The sequence below is a fragment of the Artemia franciscana genome, chromosome 8 (genome assembly GCF_032884065.1).
Source record: "Artemia franciscana chromosome 8, ASM3288406v1, whole genome shotgun sequence".
Lineage (NCBI taxonomy): Eukaryota > Metazoa > Arthropoda > Branchiopoda > Anostraca > Artemiidae > Artemia > Artemia franciscana.
The window spans coordinates 44,885,358-44,907,176 of record NC_088870.1 but is presented as its reverse complement, the minus strand read 5'-3'; the positions used below and the strand labels follow the sequence as shown (position 1 = coordinate 44,907,176).

At 34.6% G+C, this 21,819-nt stretch overlaps 1 protein-coding gene across 3 annotated transcripts in view; it reads right to left on the bottom strand.

Annotated features, from left to right (window-relative positions):
• LOC136030476 (PAS domain-containing protein cky-1-like) overlaps positions 1 to 21,819 on the bottom strand; it is a 134,514-nt gene that overhangs the window by 55,509 nt on the left and 57,186 nt on the right. For all 3 annotated transcript variants that reach the window (XM_065709488.1, XM_065709489.1, XM_065709487.1), the window contains one exon: positions 10,841 to 10,930. In XM_065709488.1, coding sequence (XP_065565560.1) covers positions 10,841 to 10,930 — 90 coding nt within the window. The remainder of the gene's footprint in view (positions 1 to 10,840; positions 10,931 to 21,819) is intronic.

Sequence of the window (21,819 nt, the reverse complement as noted above, 5' to 3'; positions counted from 1 at the left end):
AATTTAAGGAGGGGGGCAAGGATTTGCTTGATTCTTTTTTAAGTGAAGATACACAGTTAAGTTTTTTTTTAAATCTAAGCGGGGGTAGGTATTTGGTTTTTTATTTGGTTTTTAAAAATCAAAATTTCATGAGAAATGTTTTTCAAAATATTAGGTGTCGCAATCGTCCCACCCAACTGCCTCCTAATTGGCTCCCGGCCGGTTATGCACAATACATTGGTTAACTCTGTATTTACGCTGCTGTGTTCTCTCGAAAATTCACAAAAATTTTCCACAACACATTTAGTTCATGTCGCTGGAAGTTCAAGTATAAGTTCGGCTTATCGGCCAAATTAAAATATCTTACCCGAGACGTTGAAAACCCTCTTCATTGTATATTTCAATAAATTCACTTTTTATGCTGCCTTTACTGGGTCCCTTACTCCTTTTTACTTTCACATGTTTGCTTCATCTGCTGGATGCAAGCCGTATCGCATTAAAAAAAAAACAATAAAATAAAAAATAAAAAAACTGAGAAAAAAGATAACCGTCGATGTGAATCCGAGACATGGATGAAGGAAACCTTGGCTAAAGCTCTTTTATCAACAGAATCGAACGCTTACTCATAATCTGTAAAACTAAGGACCAAAGGTGTTTGACAACTCAGGCACTTCTCAATTATTAACCTAAGAGTGAAAATTGGGTCGATATATCCTCTACCTTTTCTAAAAACCCACTGTTCTTCTCTTAAAACTTTGTCTACAGCATCTCTCAGTCTATAAGGTATCTTGTTACTAAGTAATTTGCTACCTACAGAGACCAGACTAATGCCTCGGTAATTACGAAACTCAGTCTTATCACCTTTCTTATACAGTGGTTTAACTAAGATTTTTCTAAAACAATTAGGTACTTCCTCTTTTTCAAAAAATCATATTCATAATCTTCAGTAACTTATTTCTAACACTTGAGCCAACATACTTTAAAAAACTCATTTACCACATTATCAGCACTTTGAGCCTTATTATTTTTAAATCCTTTTAGTACTGTTGCTAATTCTTCCTCACAAAAAAATTATTCCTTCACATCCAAGGTATCAATTTTTTTTCATTTTCCCCTATATCTTTTCCTGCAACTCTATCTCGGTTTAGCACATTCTCAAAATGTTCTGCCCCTCTCTCTTTAACTCTTTCCTTATCACTAATTGTGGCTCCGTTCCTAGATTTAATTGGGACAAGCCCAGATTGACTATTTCCTTTTAATTTATTAACATACCAGTACAATATTTTACTATTACGCCGTCTAGCTGCATCTTCTAGATCCTCGGCAATTTTATCCGTGGCCTCCACTTCATGCATCCTTAGTTCATATTTTAATGCTTTCTCCACTTCCCTTACATTCTTTTTGTTTTCATATGATCTATCTATTAAACATAAAGCTTATTCACTAATTTTCTTAGCTGCAGTCCTAACTTTCTTCCCTAAGAAACCATCAGCAACTTAACAAATTGTTTTTCTAAAATTATTTCAACCGTCTCCCACACTGTCAACTCTTAGACTCTCAAAAATAGTATTCAACTGTTCTCTCAAATTTTCATCCTGGAGTCTACCAACTTCGTAATTTCCCGGAAGGTAGTTACCCTTCCGAGATGTCAGTTTTAAATTAATCCTAGATACTACTAGATGGTGATCTTTACTTTTAACATCAATAAAAGCATTCCTATATACCCTATTATCTTTTACTGATCCTGCCAGTCTTCGGTTCACTATATAATCAGTAAGGTTTGCTGTCTTACCATCACACGGATACCGTGTTAACTAATGGGCCATTTTATGACCAAACATCATAATGGTTGTAACTAGACTGTTATACTTACAAAATTGCAAAAGTCTGTGGCCATTACTGTTTTCTTTTCCTACACCAAATTTACCTTGGCTAGGATATCATCTATCCCTATTTCTACCGACCTGGGCGTTAAAATCTCATAGGAAAAACACCATATTTCTACCTGGGACCCTGTCTATTTGCTCTTGTAACTAAGAGTGAAGTTCATCTGAGTCACTAGTATCTCCGTTTGTCGGTTCTACACAGGCATATGCTACTATAACTGATACCTTGAACTTTTTAGTCGTAAAATGAGCAATTAGTATTCTATTATTAAACCTTCCAAGCTTAAACAAGACTTAACCGCTTCCTTATTCATGATGAGCCCTACTCCCTGTCTATGTACCCCATCCATCCTGTCTGAGTAAACAGATTCTATATTATTTAATTTAATGCTTCCTACCTCTGGGATATGAGTTTCGGAAACTCCTAATAAGTCCAGTTCGAATCGTCTGAAGTCGTCATTCAAATTGACGATACGATACTCATTTTTATTTTTATTTCGTAACATTCCAAGTTCCAACTTTCATGTTCTTTAAGCCATTGAAATTATTTTGGCCTCAGGAAAAGGAATGATCCCGGATACCAGTGCAGGACGGGGATCAACATAGCTTCTCAAGTTTACACCAAAGCACTTAAGCCAGTATGAATGGAGGCTTTGTGAAATCCTGGGCCCATATTGGTAACAACGTGGTTTTCAGCACTTGCCGATGCTCTTCTATCAACAAGAGTCGAAATCCTGGACAGACAGTCTCAAGCCTATTACCTCCTACTCATTATATATTCATGCCTAAAAATATTATGCTAGTACGGGGAGGCAACCCTAATTAGATAAATTAGCTAGGAAAAGATTTTTCAACTCCCTGCCGCAGTTGTCCTCTTATAGGGGATGCTCGCACAATGGTGCTCTGCGTCACCATGCAATGTCACCCATTACTGGAAGAAGGTTTGCAACTCAAGGGACATGTGGACACCCCAATTGGCCCTGTTGAGCGTACATTTGAGGGGCATCCTTCCTCCTCCACCTGTATTTACGGCCAATGGCGAGGGTGTTCCACCTTCTATTATGGACCTCCAAGGGCATGTTCCCCCTTGGTCCGCGCCTCCAACTACATATTTGTAAGATATGTAGTGTAAGATTGTGTCAACCTGTTTAGTTATTTTCTCATCCACAGGGTTTAACTCAGACCGCTAGGAGTTCAATTCTTGTCTTTATCATCTTTCTTTGACATAGATATTTTGGGCTAGAAACGGTTAGTCTAAGAATAAAAGTAATGGCTTAAAGTTTTGGTAAAAAATGGGCGGAATGGATACGTAGTATTCGGACTATCATGAATATTAAATTGTGTATCTGACAAACTAACCACATGCCCCGGAGACATTTACAGAACAAGTTCTAAGTTGTTCATCTAAGGAGCAAAGTCTTGACTAAAACAATCTCTGGAAATTTAATTCTTGTTGTAGTAAAAAAATGAATAAATAAGCAAAGGAGGAGGTCCAACTACTAGGAGATGACTAAAATGGGAACACTTCTAATATTATTTGACAACAAATGGAACACTGTCCTAGCCAAGTGGTTAGCGCGCTAAAACGCGCTAAGACTGGAAATTCTTTGTCCGTGAGGACAGGGGTTCAAGTCCTGCTGTTTTTAGTTATTTGGATTGGAATTGGAGTCGGAACTGTGACTCTGTAAGCTCATCCAGAGTCAACCCAGTTCTAAATGGGCACCTGAAGTAATCTGGATGAAAACACGGGAAGCATCAGATTACACTTCTGGTCGAAGGCAGAGAATCAGGAGATTGGTACTTGCGCTATGCAGACTAATGGTCAGCATTGGAATTTTAAGTTTTACAATGAGATTGGAAAGAATAACAGTTATTCTTCCAAGGATCTCTAATAAGGATCCCTCAAAGGAACTATTTTGATAAGAGAAAAGCACTCGTCTTGCGGATCCTGTGGTTATTGCTGTTGAGAAAAAAAAAATTAACTTTGAGTATGAATGACTGCCTCTTCGGGTCATTCTTGCGACTGTCTTTTTTGTGGAGTAGAACTACAATTTAAGAATCCAACTTTCTCCGAGGCAGCACCTTTGTACAGAATATTAGAAGTCTTTTGGCTGTAAATATAGTCACACATCAAGGACACAGGGTCAGCTCCAACTCAAAATCCTGAATTTCCCGAGCTTCTGGCCACTTCTTATTCTAATTTTTAAATAAAATTGTTTTTTCATTTCCCACCTTTCCCCGAAAAATCCTATGCACGTGCCTGTCTTAACTATTTATATAATGATTCTAAATGCTTAAGGTTTGTCCCATTAAGAAAACTATAAAAATCACCACTAAAGGATAAGATAAGATATGTTTAAAAAAAAAAAATCAATAGTACAAACTCAAGACCCCACAAAGGCTCCATGGCCTGTAAGGAGGAGGATCATGAAACAAAATTCTCAAAATTAAACTATTCAACATTTAAACACAGAATATGTAAACATTCACTCATAAAAATGGAGAAAAGAAAAAGAGAGACAGATGGAAAGAGAGAAAGAAAGTTCATCAAATAAGCTTTATGACAGCTGTAATCGATCCCGGGGTCTAAAACTTTAACAATAAATAAATCATAAAAAAAGTTAAGGTGATTTGATAACATCTATATACAAATCGTTGTAACGAACAGTTTAAAAGAAATAACTTAATGCTAACAATAACAAAAACTCAAAGAAAAAAAAGAAAAAAAGCGGTTAGATAACACTATATACGTTAAAGAAATACTAATCATACGGAAACAATAAACGTTTTTGTAAGTCTTTTGAAGGCGTCAAACGAGTGGCATTCTCGAGCCAAATTTGCACATTTTCTTTTCACATGGTTTTGAGTACTTAGCAGGGTGTAATTTCTGCAGCGAAACTCGTAGTGAAAGAAGGGTGAGAGGGTTTTTTTTCCAAGTCGGTTTCTTTATGAACGAGCAAGCTTAAAACCGCAGACTCGTTATGCCAATCAAAGGTAGCTCTTGCAGACCCAACCAGGCGTCTGGAGCCCTGTTGGATATTCGAATACTCGGGAAAGGGCAAATATTGAATCACGAGACCATCCTGACTTGAACAGACACACTCTCCTAAAGGACATGGACAATTGATGTAAATTGTAAGGGCAATCGAGGTGTAAGGAATGGGGCAAAGTCCGAAAAAATTCCTATCTTTTGATTATATTGGCCCTAAAAGTATGATTTGCCTATTACAAAGCAAGTTTGGTCGTTATAAGAGGGGTTTTATACACAGAACCGACAAATGTGTTTTTTATTTTTTTGTTTTTTTGCACATATATATTGAAAAAAACAAAATCTTCTACACGCTCTAAATTTCAGCCTCGTTTTTCTTCTTCTGCATCTTTTTTATTTAAATTTTATTGCGAACGCTCCAAAAACACAAGTCACATCCTATGCATTTTCACAATATCATATATCTTGAATGATTAAGGAAAACCCGTTAGTTAAGCGACACTGAATAGCCAGAACTTGCCCTATTCCGTTTTTTCTTCTTCTTTATTCTTGACAAGGCGACTTTCTGTCACATAGAATGACTAGCATGACGTTGTCATTAACAAGTAAATGGACTAAGAAAACCCAATTCACTTTGAATAAACCAAAAAAGACACCCGAAGCCTTGATTTAAGTAGCGAACGTTCGGGTCGTAAATATAGTTGGAGTAAATAACATTGAGTAGTTAAAATGGTGATCTAATTCTCAGTTTTCCCCGTCTTCGTTTTATCAAATATTTCTTGCTAAGGTTTCTTTCGAGGGGCTACTCACTTTCAGCCACACGGTGTACATTTGAAAGAACCAAGTATTCCACACAGTTCCACCCTTTGTGGCGAAACTCTGCCACACTTGGCACAGTCCCTGCAACATTTGTCACAGTTTCACCACAACTGGAATACTTTCGCCCCACGCTTGGCACGCGCCGCACTTTGTACGTTATTCCTGAAGGTGAGTGACCCCTCCATTGCGTTCCAAAAAAATGTTCCAAAATCACCATTGTTTTTCTGTTATCAACTGTATCCTAGAATTGCGGTCTACATAAGATTGTAGACTAAAATTGTGGACAACTAAAGATCTAAGCACTTATACGCACATAAGTAGGTTAGAATATTGTCCAGTGCCTTCTATCCTCAAAATAATGCACAATATATATATATATATATATATATATATATATATATATATATATATATATATATATATATATATATATATATATATATATATATATATATATACTATATATACTATATATATGCTATATATACAAATATAAATAATACAAACATACAAAATACATAATAAATAATACATAAATAAATATACAAAAATATACATATACAATATATATATATATACATATATATATATATATATATAAATATATATATATATATATATATATATATATATATATATATATATATATATATATATATATATATATATATATATATATATATATATATATATATATATATATATATATATATATATATATATATATATATATATATATATATATATATACACTTTTTCTGCTTAAGCGGGTTAGTTCTTGCCGTTTTAAGGCCATTTTTATTACAGTGGACACAATGGTCTGGAACAATGCTTACGCTGACGTCAACTAAAAAAACAAACAAAAAAACAATTGACTTAGTTTTGACATAGTATATTTTTCACTATCACTCCTACAGCGAAAAGGCATTGAAGCATTGTTTCACGTTAAACGGTTCAGGGCTTGGTATTGCTCCACTTGAGCTAACGACTCTTATCTGGCAAACAACTTAGCCTTTTTTGTTCACTTTTTTTATTATTTTTACTTTTCTATTTACACTTTTATTTCCCTTTTAAAATTCTTAGTACTATAAGTCTTAAACTTATAAAACAAGATTGCGTCATATAAATGCACAAGAATCTTGTGGCGTATGGAGGGGAGGGGCAAAATGTATTTTCAATATCTAGGGAAGGGGAACCAAGAAGCAGTGTTTTCATTTATTACGATGTTAGTGCAAAGAAGGTATTTTTTAATGAAAATATCCTCAGAAAAGGTATTTCAGAAAAGGTATCAAACAGTTCGTGGTAACGAACTGTAGTAAGGAGCGACCCGGCTCAATAGTAACCAAAACTCTAAAAAATGAAATTTTGATACCAATAGCTACATCAAAAGAATTGCATTTTAATGCTGGTTTTAAATATATAAGTTTCATCAAGTTTAGTCTTACCCATCAAAAGTTACGAGCCTGAGAAAATTTGCGTTATTTTAGAAAATAGGGGGGAACACCCCCTAAAGGTCATGGAATCTTAACGAAAATCACACCATCAGATTCAGCGTATCAGAGAACCCTACTGTAGAAGTTTCGAGCTCCTATCTACAAAAATGTGGAATTTTGCATTTTTAGCCACAAGGCAGATCACGGATGCGTGTTTATTAGTTTTTTTGCTTTTGTTTTTTTTTTTTTTTTTTTCCCAGGGGTGATCGTATCGACCCAGTTGTCCTAAAGTGTTGCAAGAGGGCTCATTCTACCGGAAATGAAAAGTTCTAGTGCCCTTTTTAAGTGACCAAAAAAATTGGAGGGCACCTAGGCCCCCTCCCACGCTAATTATTTTCCCAAAGTCAACGGATCAAAATTCTGAGATAGCCATTTTATTCAGTGTAGTCGAAAAACCTTATAACTATGTCTTTGGGGACGAATTACTCCCCCACAGTCCCCGTGGGAGGGGCAACAAGTTACAAACTTTGACCTGTGCTTACATATAGTAATGGTTATTGGGAAGTATACAGGCGTTTTCAGGAGGATTTTTTTGGTTGGGGGGAGGGGTTGAGAAGAGAGGGATATGCTGGGGGAACTTTCCATCGAGAATTTGTCATGGGAGAAGAAAATTTCCATGAAGGGAGAGCAGGATTTACTAGCATTATTTAAAAAAAAAAACAATTAAAAAATAAATGTGAAAAAGCTTTTTCAGCTGGAAGTAAGGAACAACAATAAAACTTAAAACAAACAGAAATTATTACCCATATGAGGGGCTCACCTCCTTCTAATACCTCGCTCTTTACGCTAAAGTATTTTTAGTAATTTCAACTATTTATTCTACGGCTTTTGTGATTCAGGGGTCATTCTTAATGAATTGGGATAAAATTTAAGCTTTAGTGTAAAGAGCGAGGTACTGACGATGGGGCGAATCCCCTCATATATGTAATAAAAACATGAGAATACAAAAGTTCTTTACGTATGCTAAATTATAAGTTACGTAAATCTTTTACCAATAAAGATTTAAAGATTTAACCAAAAAATCGGAGGGCAACTAGGCTTCGTCCCCCGCTCTTTTTTTCTCAAAATCATTCGATCAAAATTACGAGAAAGCTATTTAGCAAAAAAAAAAAAATATGCAAATTTCGTTTTGATTATTCCTCTGCGGAGAGCCAAAATCAAAACATGCATTGATTCAAAAACGTTCAGAAATTAAATAAAAAAAAAACAAGTTTTTTTAACTGGAAGTAAGGAGCGACATTAAAACTTAAAACGCACAGAAATTACTTCGTATATGAAAGAGGCTGCTACCTCATTAACGCCCCGCTCTTTACGCTAAAATTTTTTACTGTTTTAAAAAGAAGAATTGAGAGAAAGAGTCAAACTTTAGCGTAAAGAACGGGGCGTTGATGAGGTAGCAGCCTCTTTCATATACGAAGTAATTTCTGTGCGTTTTAAGTTTTAATATCGCTCCTTACTTCCAGTTAAAAAAACTTGTTTTTTTTTTATTTAATCTTCAGAAAGGTCTCACCCTGCCCAGTATTTTTCGAAAATACAAAGAAGGAATTTTATTGAAAATTTCACCAAAAAGGTATTTTTTTAAATCTAGGGAGGCACAATCTAGAAAACCCAGTCCCAGCCTGCCCACTCCCCCTAAAGACGCCGCTGCAAGAGCTGAAACTTATTGATGAGTGGTAAAATGATTGTGAAGACTTGAAAGTTCTAGGTGTTTACACCTCCCCAGAAAAATACCCCTTGGGAAATACCCCCTTACTCGGAAAACACACCCCCTCGGAAAAAGCACCCACACCTCCTCGGAAAAAACGCCCCCGACGTGTTAATAAAAAAGTAAATAATAAAAAGAGTATACAAAAAGGCCCAGTTGTTTGCCAAATAAGAGTTGTTAGCTCAAGTGGAGTAAGACCAAGCCCTGAACCGTTTAACACCAAACAATGCTTCAATGTCTTTTCGCTGTGGGAGGGACAGTGAAAAATATAATCTGTCCAAACTAAGTACATTATTTTTGTTTTTTTCACGTCAGCGTAAGCATTGTTCCAGACCGTTGTATCCACTGTAATAAAAATGTTTTAAAAACGTCATGAACCAAACCGCATAAGGAGAAAAAGTTTTGTTCCAGAAACATTTCCAGGATAAAAAATGAGTTTTAAATGCTATTTCTTATAGGGTGTATTGAGAAATTATTAAGGGGAGGGGATTGTCACCCATACAAAATAATAAAGACTTCAGAAAGGACATGGTTTATTGAGTATCATAGAGGAGTTTTCCAAATTACCATAGTAGTTTTACCGTAATCGCCAAACTCCTGTTATTTGTAATTTCTGTTCGTTTTAAGTCTGACTTGACTTTTCACTTCAATTTTTACTCGTTTTAGAATTTTTTCTCTTCGTTTGATGTGACTGTTTACTTTAATTTCTATTCTTTTTGGTTTGATAGTTTTTTAAGGCCTTTTTGTAAGCTAGAATTATTAAAGGACTTTATTTCTGCTTGTCTCAACTTTAATATGACTCTTTACTTTACATTGGAAAACTCCTCACATTTGCTGACGAAATGCTATCCACTACCCATTTTTCAACAGGATTTCATAAAACAATGGGGCACACATGTTCTATGGATTGCAAGCCCTGTTAACAGAGGAAACAACCTTTAAAACCCCGCTGAAGTTTCTTTTTCCAGCAGGGGGTTTTTACTTTCCATAGCTGGAAAGTAAAATTCGAAAATAAAACATAATTAAGACAAATATCGTTTTATATATGAGGGGGCTGCTATCCCCTCAACAGCCCTCGTTAATGCAACAAAGCTCGCCCAATGTTTCCCTAAATGGATTTTAGAGGGTTAAGAATACAGTCAGCTGTTTGCCAATTTTATTTGCCAATTGCCTGTTAAAACATTTTAGCTTTAATTTTTTGTTTTCTCAAAAAAATGCGACTAAATATCTCCATCCCTTCTCCTTTTATTCAAACAATTTTTTCTTTACTTTTATTGCACTGCTTTTGTGAAAGAGAATTCATTCTTGAAGAATTGAAAAAGTCATATTTCAGTGAAAAGAGTAGGGGAACTGGACTGGGTAGCAGTCCCTTTATGAATAGGCGTTTAAGTTTTGATACCACTCTTTACATTCATTTGGAAAAACTTTTTCTTTACATCATATTTGGTAACTGAATATTAATAGCGCCTGTCCTAAAACCCCCTGATGCTTATACTAAAGTTTTAGCGTTTGTTTAGCAATGCTTCAATAACATGGGGTTACATAGTGTGTTTGAGTTAGGCGTGGAAGTTGTCTAAAATTAGATAGGAAATTTCTTTTTATCAGTTTTAGTAACAAACTGTAAATAAAAAATAATAATAAATATAAACAAAAATAAAAGGGCGCGTAGAGTTTCGATTTCCAATAGCAACCGAAACTCTAAAATTGGATTAACATTATTATTGGATATTATCGGAGATAAAAAGGCCCTAAGCCCAAATTTGTGTTCATCTAATTTTTTTATTTTGAAACAATTTAGTCTTTGAGCATAAATGGCTTTTCAGCAAATGAATAATCAAAGGAAAATTTTATTATTATCTTTTTAACAAATCCATTGAAGATAAATCAGAAAAAGTGCGAGTGAAACTTGGCGCTATGAGTGACGTGATTGGAAGGGGAGGGGGGATTTTAAAATTTTTGTTCAACTTACCATAGAATGTCCGAGATAATCAGCAGCATTCTCTGATATGTAAAGTAACTTTCCACTTTGAGTTATCATCATTAAAAAACCACTTAATGCCTGAAATAAAGGTTTTGTATAAAACCACTCTCTGTTAAAACGCAAAAAATAAACGCCACTTAGTGCCTGGAATAAATGCTTTGGAAAATGTAATTTATATTAGTCCTAATTGAACACAGATGTGTTCAAACAGCTTAAAGCAGAGTAAACTACCTAAGTAGAGGCTTATTCAAGAGAGAGGGGCAACCAACAAGCGTGAGTTCTACTGTCATCTGCCAGGAATTTGCTTGACGTAATAAAACAAGAAAGGAAATATAAATGAAAACAGAAAAACCAAATAGGTGAAAAACGAGGATTTTGTCAGCCAGTAGCAAAATATGAAAATGAAAATCAAGCAAATATTTTGACAAGGACCTCCGCCAAGCCGTCCTCAGTGCTAAAAAAAATAAGAAAGAGGAAAAAAACAAAGAAAAGCAACAACAAAATTTAACCTTCTTAAGTGAACTCTACGAGAGGAGAAAAGACACTCCATTTTTGGACTTTGGATTTTTCGCTTTGGACTAAGGGAAGGGTCTTGGTTTAGTAATTACATGTTTATAAGCAAATATTTATGAACATTCGCTTTAGAACTGATCTTAAGAAAATATTAGAGTATTTTGGTACAATCCTACCCCAAAAAGATTAATAAAGGTCAAATTAGAACGAAAATTACAATACAGCTGTTAGCTTATAGAAAAACAACAACAACAACAAATAATGTTGAACAAACATTCGCAATTACTAGGTTCATAAAAATCAGATGTTACTTGCCAGGGACCATAAGCGTGCTACCCCTTGCATAAATTGCTTCAAGGACTTGCGAACGTGCACTTTTCTGTGACAGAACACAAATAGTTTAGGGTGTAAGGATAGGTTTGAAAATTAATGTTAAGAAGACGAAGTCGCATAGACTAGAGATAAATGAAATGGAAGAGGCGATGTGGGTAGGATAACAAGAAGACGTAAAGTAACAAGAAGACGATGCAGCGAAGATGTAAAGTAGAATAACCAAGGCCCAGGTTTTTTTTCACAAGGTTGGAAAAAGTTTGGAAGAATAGGAATATTTGTCTGCGAAACAAGACTAGAATGTTGGCAGCTACGGTAATGAGATTTGTCAAGCATAGCTGTGGAACGCGGGAGCTTCGAAAAGTAGAGGAAGATTGGTTATATATTTTCTAGAAGAAAGGTTATGACATTATGACTATGACGAACAAATGTGTGGAATTTGAATACAGTTTGAAAAGTAAATCCTCAGTATTGATTAACGAAAAGTTAATATTATAATCAAGGGAACTTCATTTGCGATTTTGTTTCTTTGTGATTGCAGTGGTCTAGATAGTAACTAATACGTTAAACTAAGCTCAAGCAGCTAATTTACACTCTTATATCTCCAAATAAATCTTCTAAGAATTATATTATTGAAAAAATCATTTCAATACACATCTGTCAACAAATATCTTTACCCATTAGGGACTATAACAGTTTATGAAGACAGCCTATGGCTCTTTGAACCATGTTTTGTATTAATATTTGTTATTATGGCGTCACTTAGGCAGTGGTGTCAATTTATTAGTTTTGGGGTGGCAAAGAATCTTTTCAAAATTAAGGGCTGGAAGAATTTGTCGTTTTATCTATAATTTAAATGAAAATAACCCCAAAATGGGTAGTTTCAAAATGTAGGAGGGGCAAAATAATCTAGGGCACATACCCTCCTGCCCCCTCTAGTTGACAGTACTGTCTTTAGGGAGGTGGAAATGCAAAAGTGTCTGTGGACCCATGACAGTTTAAACATAAATTGTGTTAAGGGGTTTTCTCTCGTGTCTTAACCATGCCCTATTCTATAAATTCCAGTTTAGGTTATCGATTATTGGAGAAGACAATAAACAATAGAATACAAAATAACACAAATGTTTGAAATTTGCCAAACTAGATGGATGGCATGCATTTCGTAAAGTTAATCTATTTGAAGAAGTTTGGCTAAATATAAACATTCTCTTAAGCATAGTTTTTGCACCTTTAATCATTAATTTTTATTTCAATACATCGGTTATTTTGAAAATCCCTATCAGGTTCACCTAGGAATTAGAATTCGCGAAAACTTCCTTCCCCAGTGCTATATCGTTCAGTAAAAGGATCTGAACCTTAAACTCTGGAAATTATTAGCCTAATTTGTTGAATAGCAAGAAGAATGATACGCCATGGAGGGTGTATCGATTAGTGCATTCAAAACTGCTTGAAGGTTCGATGGCTTTGCCATTTCTTGCTACAAAGCTTCGCCACATATACATATTAATTCAATGCACATCACACGTCTATAAGTTCAAACTGTTGAAACTGTGGGAGATAAGAGATCTCTGACCGTCTAGGGAAGGGACCCCAGCCCCAAAGACTATTTATGAGGCCCTCATTCCGTGTTTGGTACTTACGTGTAATAGCGACCACACTTTGTTCTTGGAGATAATCAGCTTAGCCTGAGCGGGATAAACAGCAGGTAAGTTTTAATTAAATATTTAATATATAGAGGTGATTAGGTTCGGTATTTAGTATACTGCCTTCTGGGCTGCTTGTTTTCCATAATTCTCTGTTTTAGTCTCCATAATTTTGCTACTAAAGTCTTATATTTTCATAATATATTGGTATATTTCATTATGATTAACCTACCTTCCCTTCTTGGTGTGATTGCTATAACACGCAAGTACCCCAATTTTTTTTCTGTTTTTCACTCTTTTTTTTAAATTAACTTGTCAATTTGGTCAATTATTGGCGTCCTTCTCACACTGATCCCTCTAAAGATTTTGCTCTAGACCCACATTCGTAAGAGGTTGACGATGGGTATGTCATACGTGACGTGAAATGTAGCTAGACACAGATGAGAAACCGCTGGTTGAGGCTGTGCCTACAAAAAGCAGTGTCCAGCAGAAATTGGACTCTTGGAGTCCATGATCAAGTCACTTAATCTTGAATCAAGTCTCAAGGTCTTTGAATCTTGAACCTTATCGGTTGATTTTCCATCTTGAAATCTGATTGGTTGGAAATTCAACAATTTTAAACTTCTGGACCGATCCAAGATTTAGTCCAGCGTATGACAGTCACTTAAGGTAAGTGTAATATTTACTATTACAACACATGCGAAGTTATTATCATGCAATAAATAAACATAGACAACAAATTGGGTTTTACCCTACAGAACAAGATTGTTGACTATTTCATAATGAAGTCCTGTTTCTAGATAAACATAGAAGAAAAGTAATAAGAAGCCAAGTTGGCATAGTGCTCACTCGCGGCTGCAAAACACTATTTCAACATGAAAATAAGGAAAACTAATACAAATACCATGACTAAGACACACAATAATTACAGATTACTTTATTTACATTTCCAATCTAACTTTCAAAAAGTGCTAAAAAACAAGTCAAACGAAAGAGGTTCCTATTCATGAAGTTTTGCAAAACTAGGCACCCACTTTATCTTTACCAACAGGTAGGATTCTTGCTTGTTGTTTGTCTGTGCGTCATGATTATACGCATTATGTAATTTTTTATTGGTAATTTTTATGCGTATTATTATTGTGTAATCTGTTTTTCTTGATGTGTGACAAAGTGTTTTCTAATCAGCGAAGACTAATTATCAATTATCAACTAATCTTTACCAGAATAATTAAAAAAGTTTTTCTGATAAAACTAAACAGCTAAGATGAAACAATTACTGTTTCAAGGTGATGAAACTAAAGAAGTCACAAGAGTCTTCGTTAAAATAGGGAATTGTGCATTTATAAGTCTACTTCACATCCCTTCCCCCTTAAGCTTTCCCAACAAAAATATTTAATTTTGTCGAACAAAGAATCCAAGGGGTATAGTATCTTGGGTATCTTTGAGAAGCTGAAGATGAAAAATATACTGGTTTAACCTTTAATAAGAAACTTTTGTTATTTTTGCTTGGACATGCAGCATTTTAGAAGAAATCTAATCAATTGTGAAAAAAGTGGAACAAAACGAAAAACTGAAGTGAGCGAGACAGTCAAGACTTAATAATTGCAAGATACATTTTTAGAGGATTTGACATCTTACAAATCATTTTGTGAGCCTCATGCTGACTGTATCAAAGGCAAAGGGTCCGTTAGCAAATTTTCCCAGGGGACTACTTATCACTTGAACCTATTCAGAATTTGTGATTTGATTATGAAATTTGATTGAAAAAACAATGGAATTGTGTCGGCAAAGTTTTCAATCAAAGCGGGTTGCTCCACAGAAAATTCGAAGAGATGTCAAATTGATCAAATGACATTTCTTTTGAGATGATTTTCAGAATTTTCCTAGCAGTTATACTAGAACATTTTTAGGGACAGCCCTTTCTTAAATTTTAAAAAGAAAATCCTGCTCCTTTGGATCGAAATAATTCCACTTCCAAATAATATAGGTTTCATTAAAACTAAATATGTCTGTGTCAGGCACAAAACAAGATAAGTTTCAAGGTTTTCCTAAAATTTCAATGAAAGTAGACGTGGGGTTTTATTTTTCTGCCACTTATCCAGATCGCTTTTCCAAGCTCTACAATTTAATTAAACACCACCTAATCAATTCTAACTAGCTTGGCCACACAAACTAAAAACGTCCATAGTGGACGAGGTAGGATGATTCTTTATTGTATTAAATAAAAAAACAAGTTTTTTCAACTGAAAGTAAGGAGCGACATTAAAACTCAAAACGAACAGAAATTACTTCGTATATGAAAGGGAATGCTTCCTCATCAACGCCCCGCTCTTTACGCTAAAGTTCGACTCTTTCTCTCAACTCTTCTTTTTAAAACAGTAAAAAACTTCAGCGTAAAGAGCGGGGCGTTGATGAGGAAGCAGCCCCTTTCATATACGAAGTAATTTCTGTTCGTTTTAAATTTTAATGTCGCTCCTTACTTTCAGTTGAAAAAACTTGTTTTTTTTTTAATTTAATTTCTGAACGTTTTTGAATCAATGCATGTTTTGATTTTGGCTCTCTGCAGAGAAATAATTAAAACGAAATTTGCATATTTTTTTTTTGGCTAAATGACTTTCTCATAATTTTAATCGAATGATTTTGAGAAAAAAAGAGCGGGGGAGGAAGCCTAGTTGCCCTCCAATTTTTTGGTTAATTAAAAAGGCAACTAGAACTTTTAATTTTTTACGAATCTTTTTATTAGTAAAAGATATACGTAACTTATAAACTAGCTTACGTAATGAATTTTTTATTCTCATGTTTTTATTACACATATGAGAGGGTTCGCCCCCTCGTCAGTACCTCTTTCTTTACACTAAATCTTAAACTTTGTCCCAATTCATTAAGAATGACCCCTGAATCACAAAAGCCGTAGAATAAATAGTTGACATTACTAAAAATACTTTAGCGTAAAGAGCGAGGGATTAGGAGGAGGTGAGCCCCTCATATGGGTAATAATTTCTGTTCGTTTTAAGTTTTAATGCTGCTCCTTACTTCCAGCTGAAATAAACTTTTTCATATTTATTTTTTCATTGTTTTTTTTTTAAATAATGCTAGTAAATCCTGCCCCCATTTTTCTTCCCCCATGACAAATTCCTTGATGGAAAGTTCCCCCAGTATATCCCCCTCTTCTCAACCCCTCCCCCAACCAAAAAATCCTCCTGAAAACACCTTTACACTTCCCAATAGCCTATATGTGTAAGTAAGTATAATTACTATATGTAAGCACTGGTCAAAGTTTGTAAATTGTAGCCCCTCCCACGGGGACTGTGGAGGAGTAAGTCGTTTCCAAAGACATAGTTATAAGGTTTTTTGACTACGTTGAATAAAATGGCTATCTCAGAATTTTTATCCGTTGACTATGGGAAAATAATTAGCGTGGGGGGGCCTAGGTGCCCTCCAATTTTTTGGTGACTTAAAAAGGACACTAGAACTTTTTATTTTCGTCAGAATGAGACCTCTCGCAACATTCTAGGACAACTGGGTCGATACGATCACCCCTGGAAAAAAAAAGAAAAAAAAACAAAAAAAAACAAACAAATAAACACGCATCCGTGATCTGCCTTCTGGCAAAAAATACAAAATTCCACATTTTTGTAGATAGGAGCTTGAAACTTCTACAGTAGGGTTCTCTGATACGCTGAATCTGATGGTGTAATTTTCGTTAAGATTCTATTACTTTTAGGGGGTGTTTCCCCCTATTTGCTAAAATAACACACATTTTCTCAGGCTCGTAACTTTTTGTGCGTAAGACTAAACTTGATGAAACTTATATATTTAAAATCAGCATTAAAATTCGATTCTTTTGATGTAGCTATTGGTATCAAATTTCATTTTTTAGAGTTTTGGTTTCTATTGAGCCGGGTCGCTCCTTACTACAGTTCGTTACCACGAACTGTTTGATCGAATCCCCTAGGGCCTTAATTCATGAGCTGGAAAGTAAAGTCCAAGGAAGGTATAAGGCTTTCTCATCTTAGACCTACCGAATCTTCAGTTGGAATAAGAAGTATTATTCAAGCACTATAAAGCTTTAGAGTAAATATCGGGGGGTTGAGATAGGGGCACCCCATCACCCCATACTGGTTAATTTCTATCCATTTTAAGTTTCCATGTGGCTAATTTAAAGAGAAATACGTTTTTCTTTCTTAATAAGTTTAGGGAGGAATATGGCACTATTTGGCAGTTAGAGTTCCGAAACTGAGAGGATGCTCACATTACTTTTAAACAGTTCCAGACCAATCGGTCATCTCATAGTGATCGTTCAATACCATTGTCGCCTTGTAGAGGTCTTGTGTTAAATAATGACCGGAATCTGCAATTTTATGTGGCAAAATCTGAAAGATTTTAGCTATGTATATACCATGGCAATGATTCTAAACCGGTTGACCCTCTGAGAATATTCATTCGAAAACATTTCCCCCTGTTTGGACCAAAAGAAATGGTATTTGCACAAGGAATGTCAGTTCGATTTGTTTTGTAGCTTAAGAAGCGAACTAGAAGTTTTAGACTCCAGAATTGAACTGTCTCTTGATATTTTACGACACCACTGAAAAATGCTACGTCCTGTGGAAAAACAACAACAACAAAGACACATTTCTGTTACTGAATTTCTTGGGAATATACAATATGTTGAATTTCGGAATATATGACCTTAGACCCCTGCAAAAGGATTATTTCAAATGTTAAATAAAATGATGCAGCTTCCAGCAAGATTGCATCCGTTTTTCAGAACGTAATTATATTTTTCTCATGCTCGTAACCATTTTTTATGAGTAATTTCAAATTTAATGAATTTTACATATTTGAATCCCCATAAAAATAAGAAATTTAATATATTCAGTGTTATAATTACCAAAATTTTTCTTTTTAGAGCATTAATTAGCCTACTATTAGAAAAACTCGCTCTTTGCTTATAGGTACGTTAAAACCAAGGACATATCTAGGATTTTTATTCGAGGGAGAGGGGTACACAAAGAACACATAAAAAATTGCTCACATGGATTTATGTTATGTTTTACGAGTCGGACAAACATTTCAGGGTGGAGGGGGGGTTTGTCCCCCACCTAGATTAAAAAAATATTTGTTTGGTATTTTTGGTAAAAAAAAATATATCCTTTTTTGTATATTCATTGGAATAATAGAACAAATAAAGATACTTGTATATTATACGTCTTTCACTCAAGCTAACGCTGTGTAGAACTCGAGAATAAACCAGTTTCTTCGTTTATTTCTTTCAACTTAACGTGAGACAGGACTAAAACAAATGACAGAATAGATGGGAAATATATAATTTGGGCTATATTTTTGCACATTATGGGGGCGGGGTAAAGTATTCGGGCAATTTGTAGTTGAAAAACAATTCTTAGTTCCTAATATGCAGAATAATTGTACCTAACACATTTTGCATGCAAACCCACTGTACTTCCCCTCCCTCCTAATGTGCAAATATATAGCCCAAATTTTTTTCTAAAGTAACGAAGAAACCGGTTTGTTCTCAAGTTTTACCCAGCATAAACATGAGTGAGTGGCGTATAATACACAAATACCCAAATACCCTCCCCCCTCAATTTTGAAAATAAATCCCCCCACCCAAAAAAAACGTGAATTGGCGTAACTGAATAAAATATCCATGGGTTTTGTGGCGTACACTGATAAAATTGAAACAAAAAGGTGAATTGAGAGATATTGCGAAAGATCACACTCGTGAAAAAAAAAAGGTACTTTAAAAAAGAAACTGTTGCCCTTGCAAATATTATCTTATTCAATACAAATACCTCAAGTTTCAGTTCAAACACTGAACGTCAGCTTAAGTGTTTATATTAATTCCCTCTCCATTTTTTTCAGTAAAAAAAATTACAAATTTGGTCATACTTTTTGATGTGCAAGCTAAACCCTACCATTCATTTTTATTAGCTAAATAAAGAAAAATACTGAGTCATCCTGGGCATAGCCCAAACCAGGTGTTATAAGAAAAGCAGGAATACAAAATTTTCCGCTTGCTAACACAATAGGAGAAAAAAAAATGCATAGTCAGACATAAAAGTTATCATAAATGCCATGACAGGCTAGAGTGGACACGTCTTAGAAAATTGCATTGAACCAAATCAAAATTGATGATTTGGTTGAAAATACGGATGTCAAAATATATAAAACACAGTAATTAGTTGTTTTGCGGCTATAATGACGGATATTGTGTCTTGTAATGGCTTCATATTTTATTGTCTTGACAATTTATACTTGGTGGTATAATGGTCTCTGGGTTCTCGACTGGGAGCATCTTGTACCTCTCTGGGGTTGAAGAACAAATGGTTAGTTTACGTATTTAATATATGCTATGCTTTACCCCCACCCCCTGATGTGCAAATATATAGCCCAAATTTGTTTCTAAACTATTACAGATTTGAAATTTCAAATATCCTATTATTTTGTAAAAAACGACAGAAAACGCATGCTTTAATTGAAATTTCAGCGACAAGGAAGAAGAAAACGCCATAACATTGACAAAATTTATTTTTCCAATTTAATCGTGGAAAATCAGTACTTGTGGATAATATAACATTAAAAAAATGGATTTATAATGAAACGGTAAGTTTGAGTCCAATGTTGTAAAGTTTGAGACCATGTTTAAGCCTTTTTTATACCCCATATTTAGGTCATTTTTAAGAGGTCAAAAAGTGCTTAAATCTAAATTTCCGGTAGAAGCGATTATTATATTTGTAAAGAGCATAAAAAAGGCATCAAGTGGTATATTCACTTTATACGAAAGCCAGTAATACTGTTTGCTATAATTTTACCCAAATATTTTAAGAAAAACCTTTGAGTTAAATAAATTTTTTTATCATAACCCCAGAGGTTTTTCCGTAAAAAGCTGCTGTCAAACCAATGCATGCTAAAAGACCTTCTCTAAGTGGATTTGAATGTGATATACATATAAAATATAGAAAAAAGATAATTGCAAAGACTAGCAGCATGCCAAAAAACTATTGGAAATAATGACAGAAGTTTTCATTAAAGTCCGAACCACAAAACAAATAGATAAATAAATGAAAAATAAAACGCTAGGATAACAAGGAAAAAAACATCAAATTTTAATAAATAAGAAACCGTAAAATACGAGGAATGATCAGCAAAGGTTAAAAGAGGCCCTAGATGGTCAACTATTTTGATCAAAGCTTCCGTCAATCGATTGATTCAAGCATGATTGACCGTCTAGGAACCTGTTTGACGCTTGAGTCAAGCAATTTTGAATTAAAATCGAATAGTTGTGGACATCAAGCCATGACTGATTGAAGAAAAAGCCAAGACAGATAGTCCGATTGAGTGAGAGGCGAATCTGGCATAAGCCCTTATTAGGATTGTATAAAAATGATGTTAGTTCATTTGTTAATAGATAAGTCTATCTATTATCCGTCCACGCATCATTCCTAGGGCAGAAAAGCTAAGGTAGATAGTCATAGAACTAAGATATCCACAGAACCTATAGTTTTCCAAGTGTTTGGTTAAATGGCATGGGTAAACGGCGGAAGTAAGTATGCCTCTCTTACCAATACTTCAGTTTTACCTTTGATCTGTTGAAAATGTGTATCTTTGACTCAGTTTCTAAGAGTCTCAGTTTCATGGCTAGTCACCAAAGAATCTAGAGTTCGACTCCAACGTCGAAAGAAAATGTTTCTTATGTCTTATGCTGTTACAATTTCAGTTTTTAGAATTTAAGTTTCTTTTGAAAAGCGCCGCTCTTTACTTAGTTTCTTACCAGGGACCTTTTGAAGGCATCATAAAAAAGAACACTAGAACATACCTGCTTTCGTTGCGAAACTCGTCACAGCCTCAAGATAAAGAGGGACAAAAACATTTTTTTTTGTGCGTGTAACTGCTAGATTGGGATTTTTGTGGTTGTCTCCTTATCTTACAGATGGAAATAGAAAAATCGGTGTGTTTTCTTAAGCATGCCATTATTCTAAGGCATAATAACACCTTATTCATCATATTGATTTTTTTTTAAATAAAGTTTTTCTGATGAAAGTAAAAAGGGAAGTTGAAACTTAAAACAAAAGGAGATTACTGCTTCACAGTTTATGTAACATATTTTTGAAAGACTGTTTTAAATAAACTGGCTCTGTATATTTCCAAATATTTGTAGAATTCTGAAAAAAACTAGTGTTTTACCGAAAACGAAAAACCAACACAATGAAACAGGAACAGGAGAAGAAAAATCCTTAAGTAGGTTTAAGAAAATGAAAGTTTAATTTATGAAAGCTCTCAATAGCTATGAAAGAGCCATGAAGTCAGTAAATTTTACTATGTCTTTTGATTCTCTTAAAAACTCAACCAAGCTCAGTTTTCAGTAAGTGCTATTTTTTTTAGAATTCTGCAAACATGAGAAAATGTCAAAAACCAGTTTATTTGAAAAAGTTTTCGAGGGGTTTAAGGGTATTTTTCAAA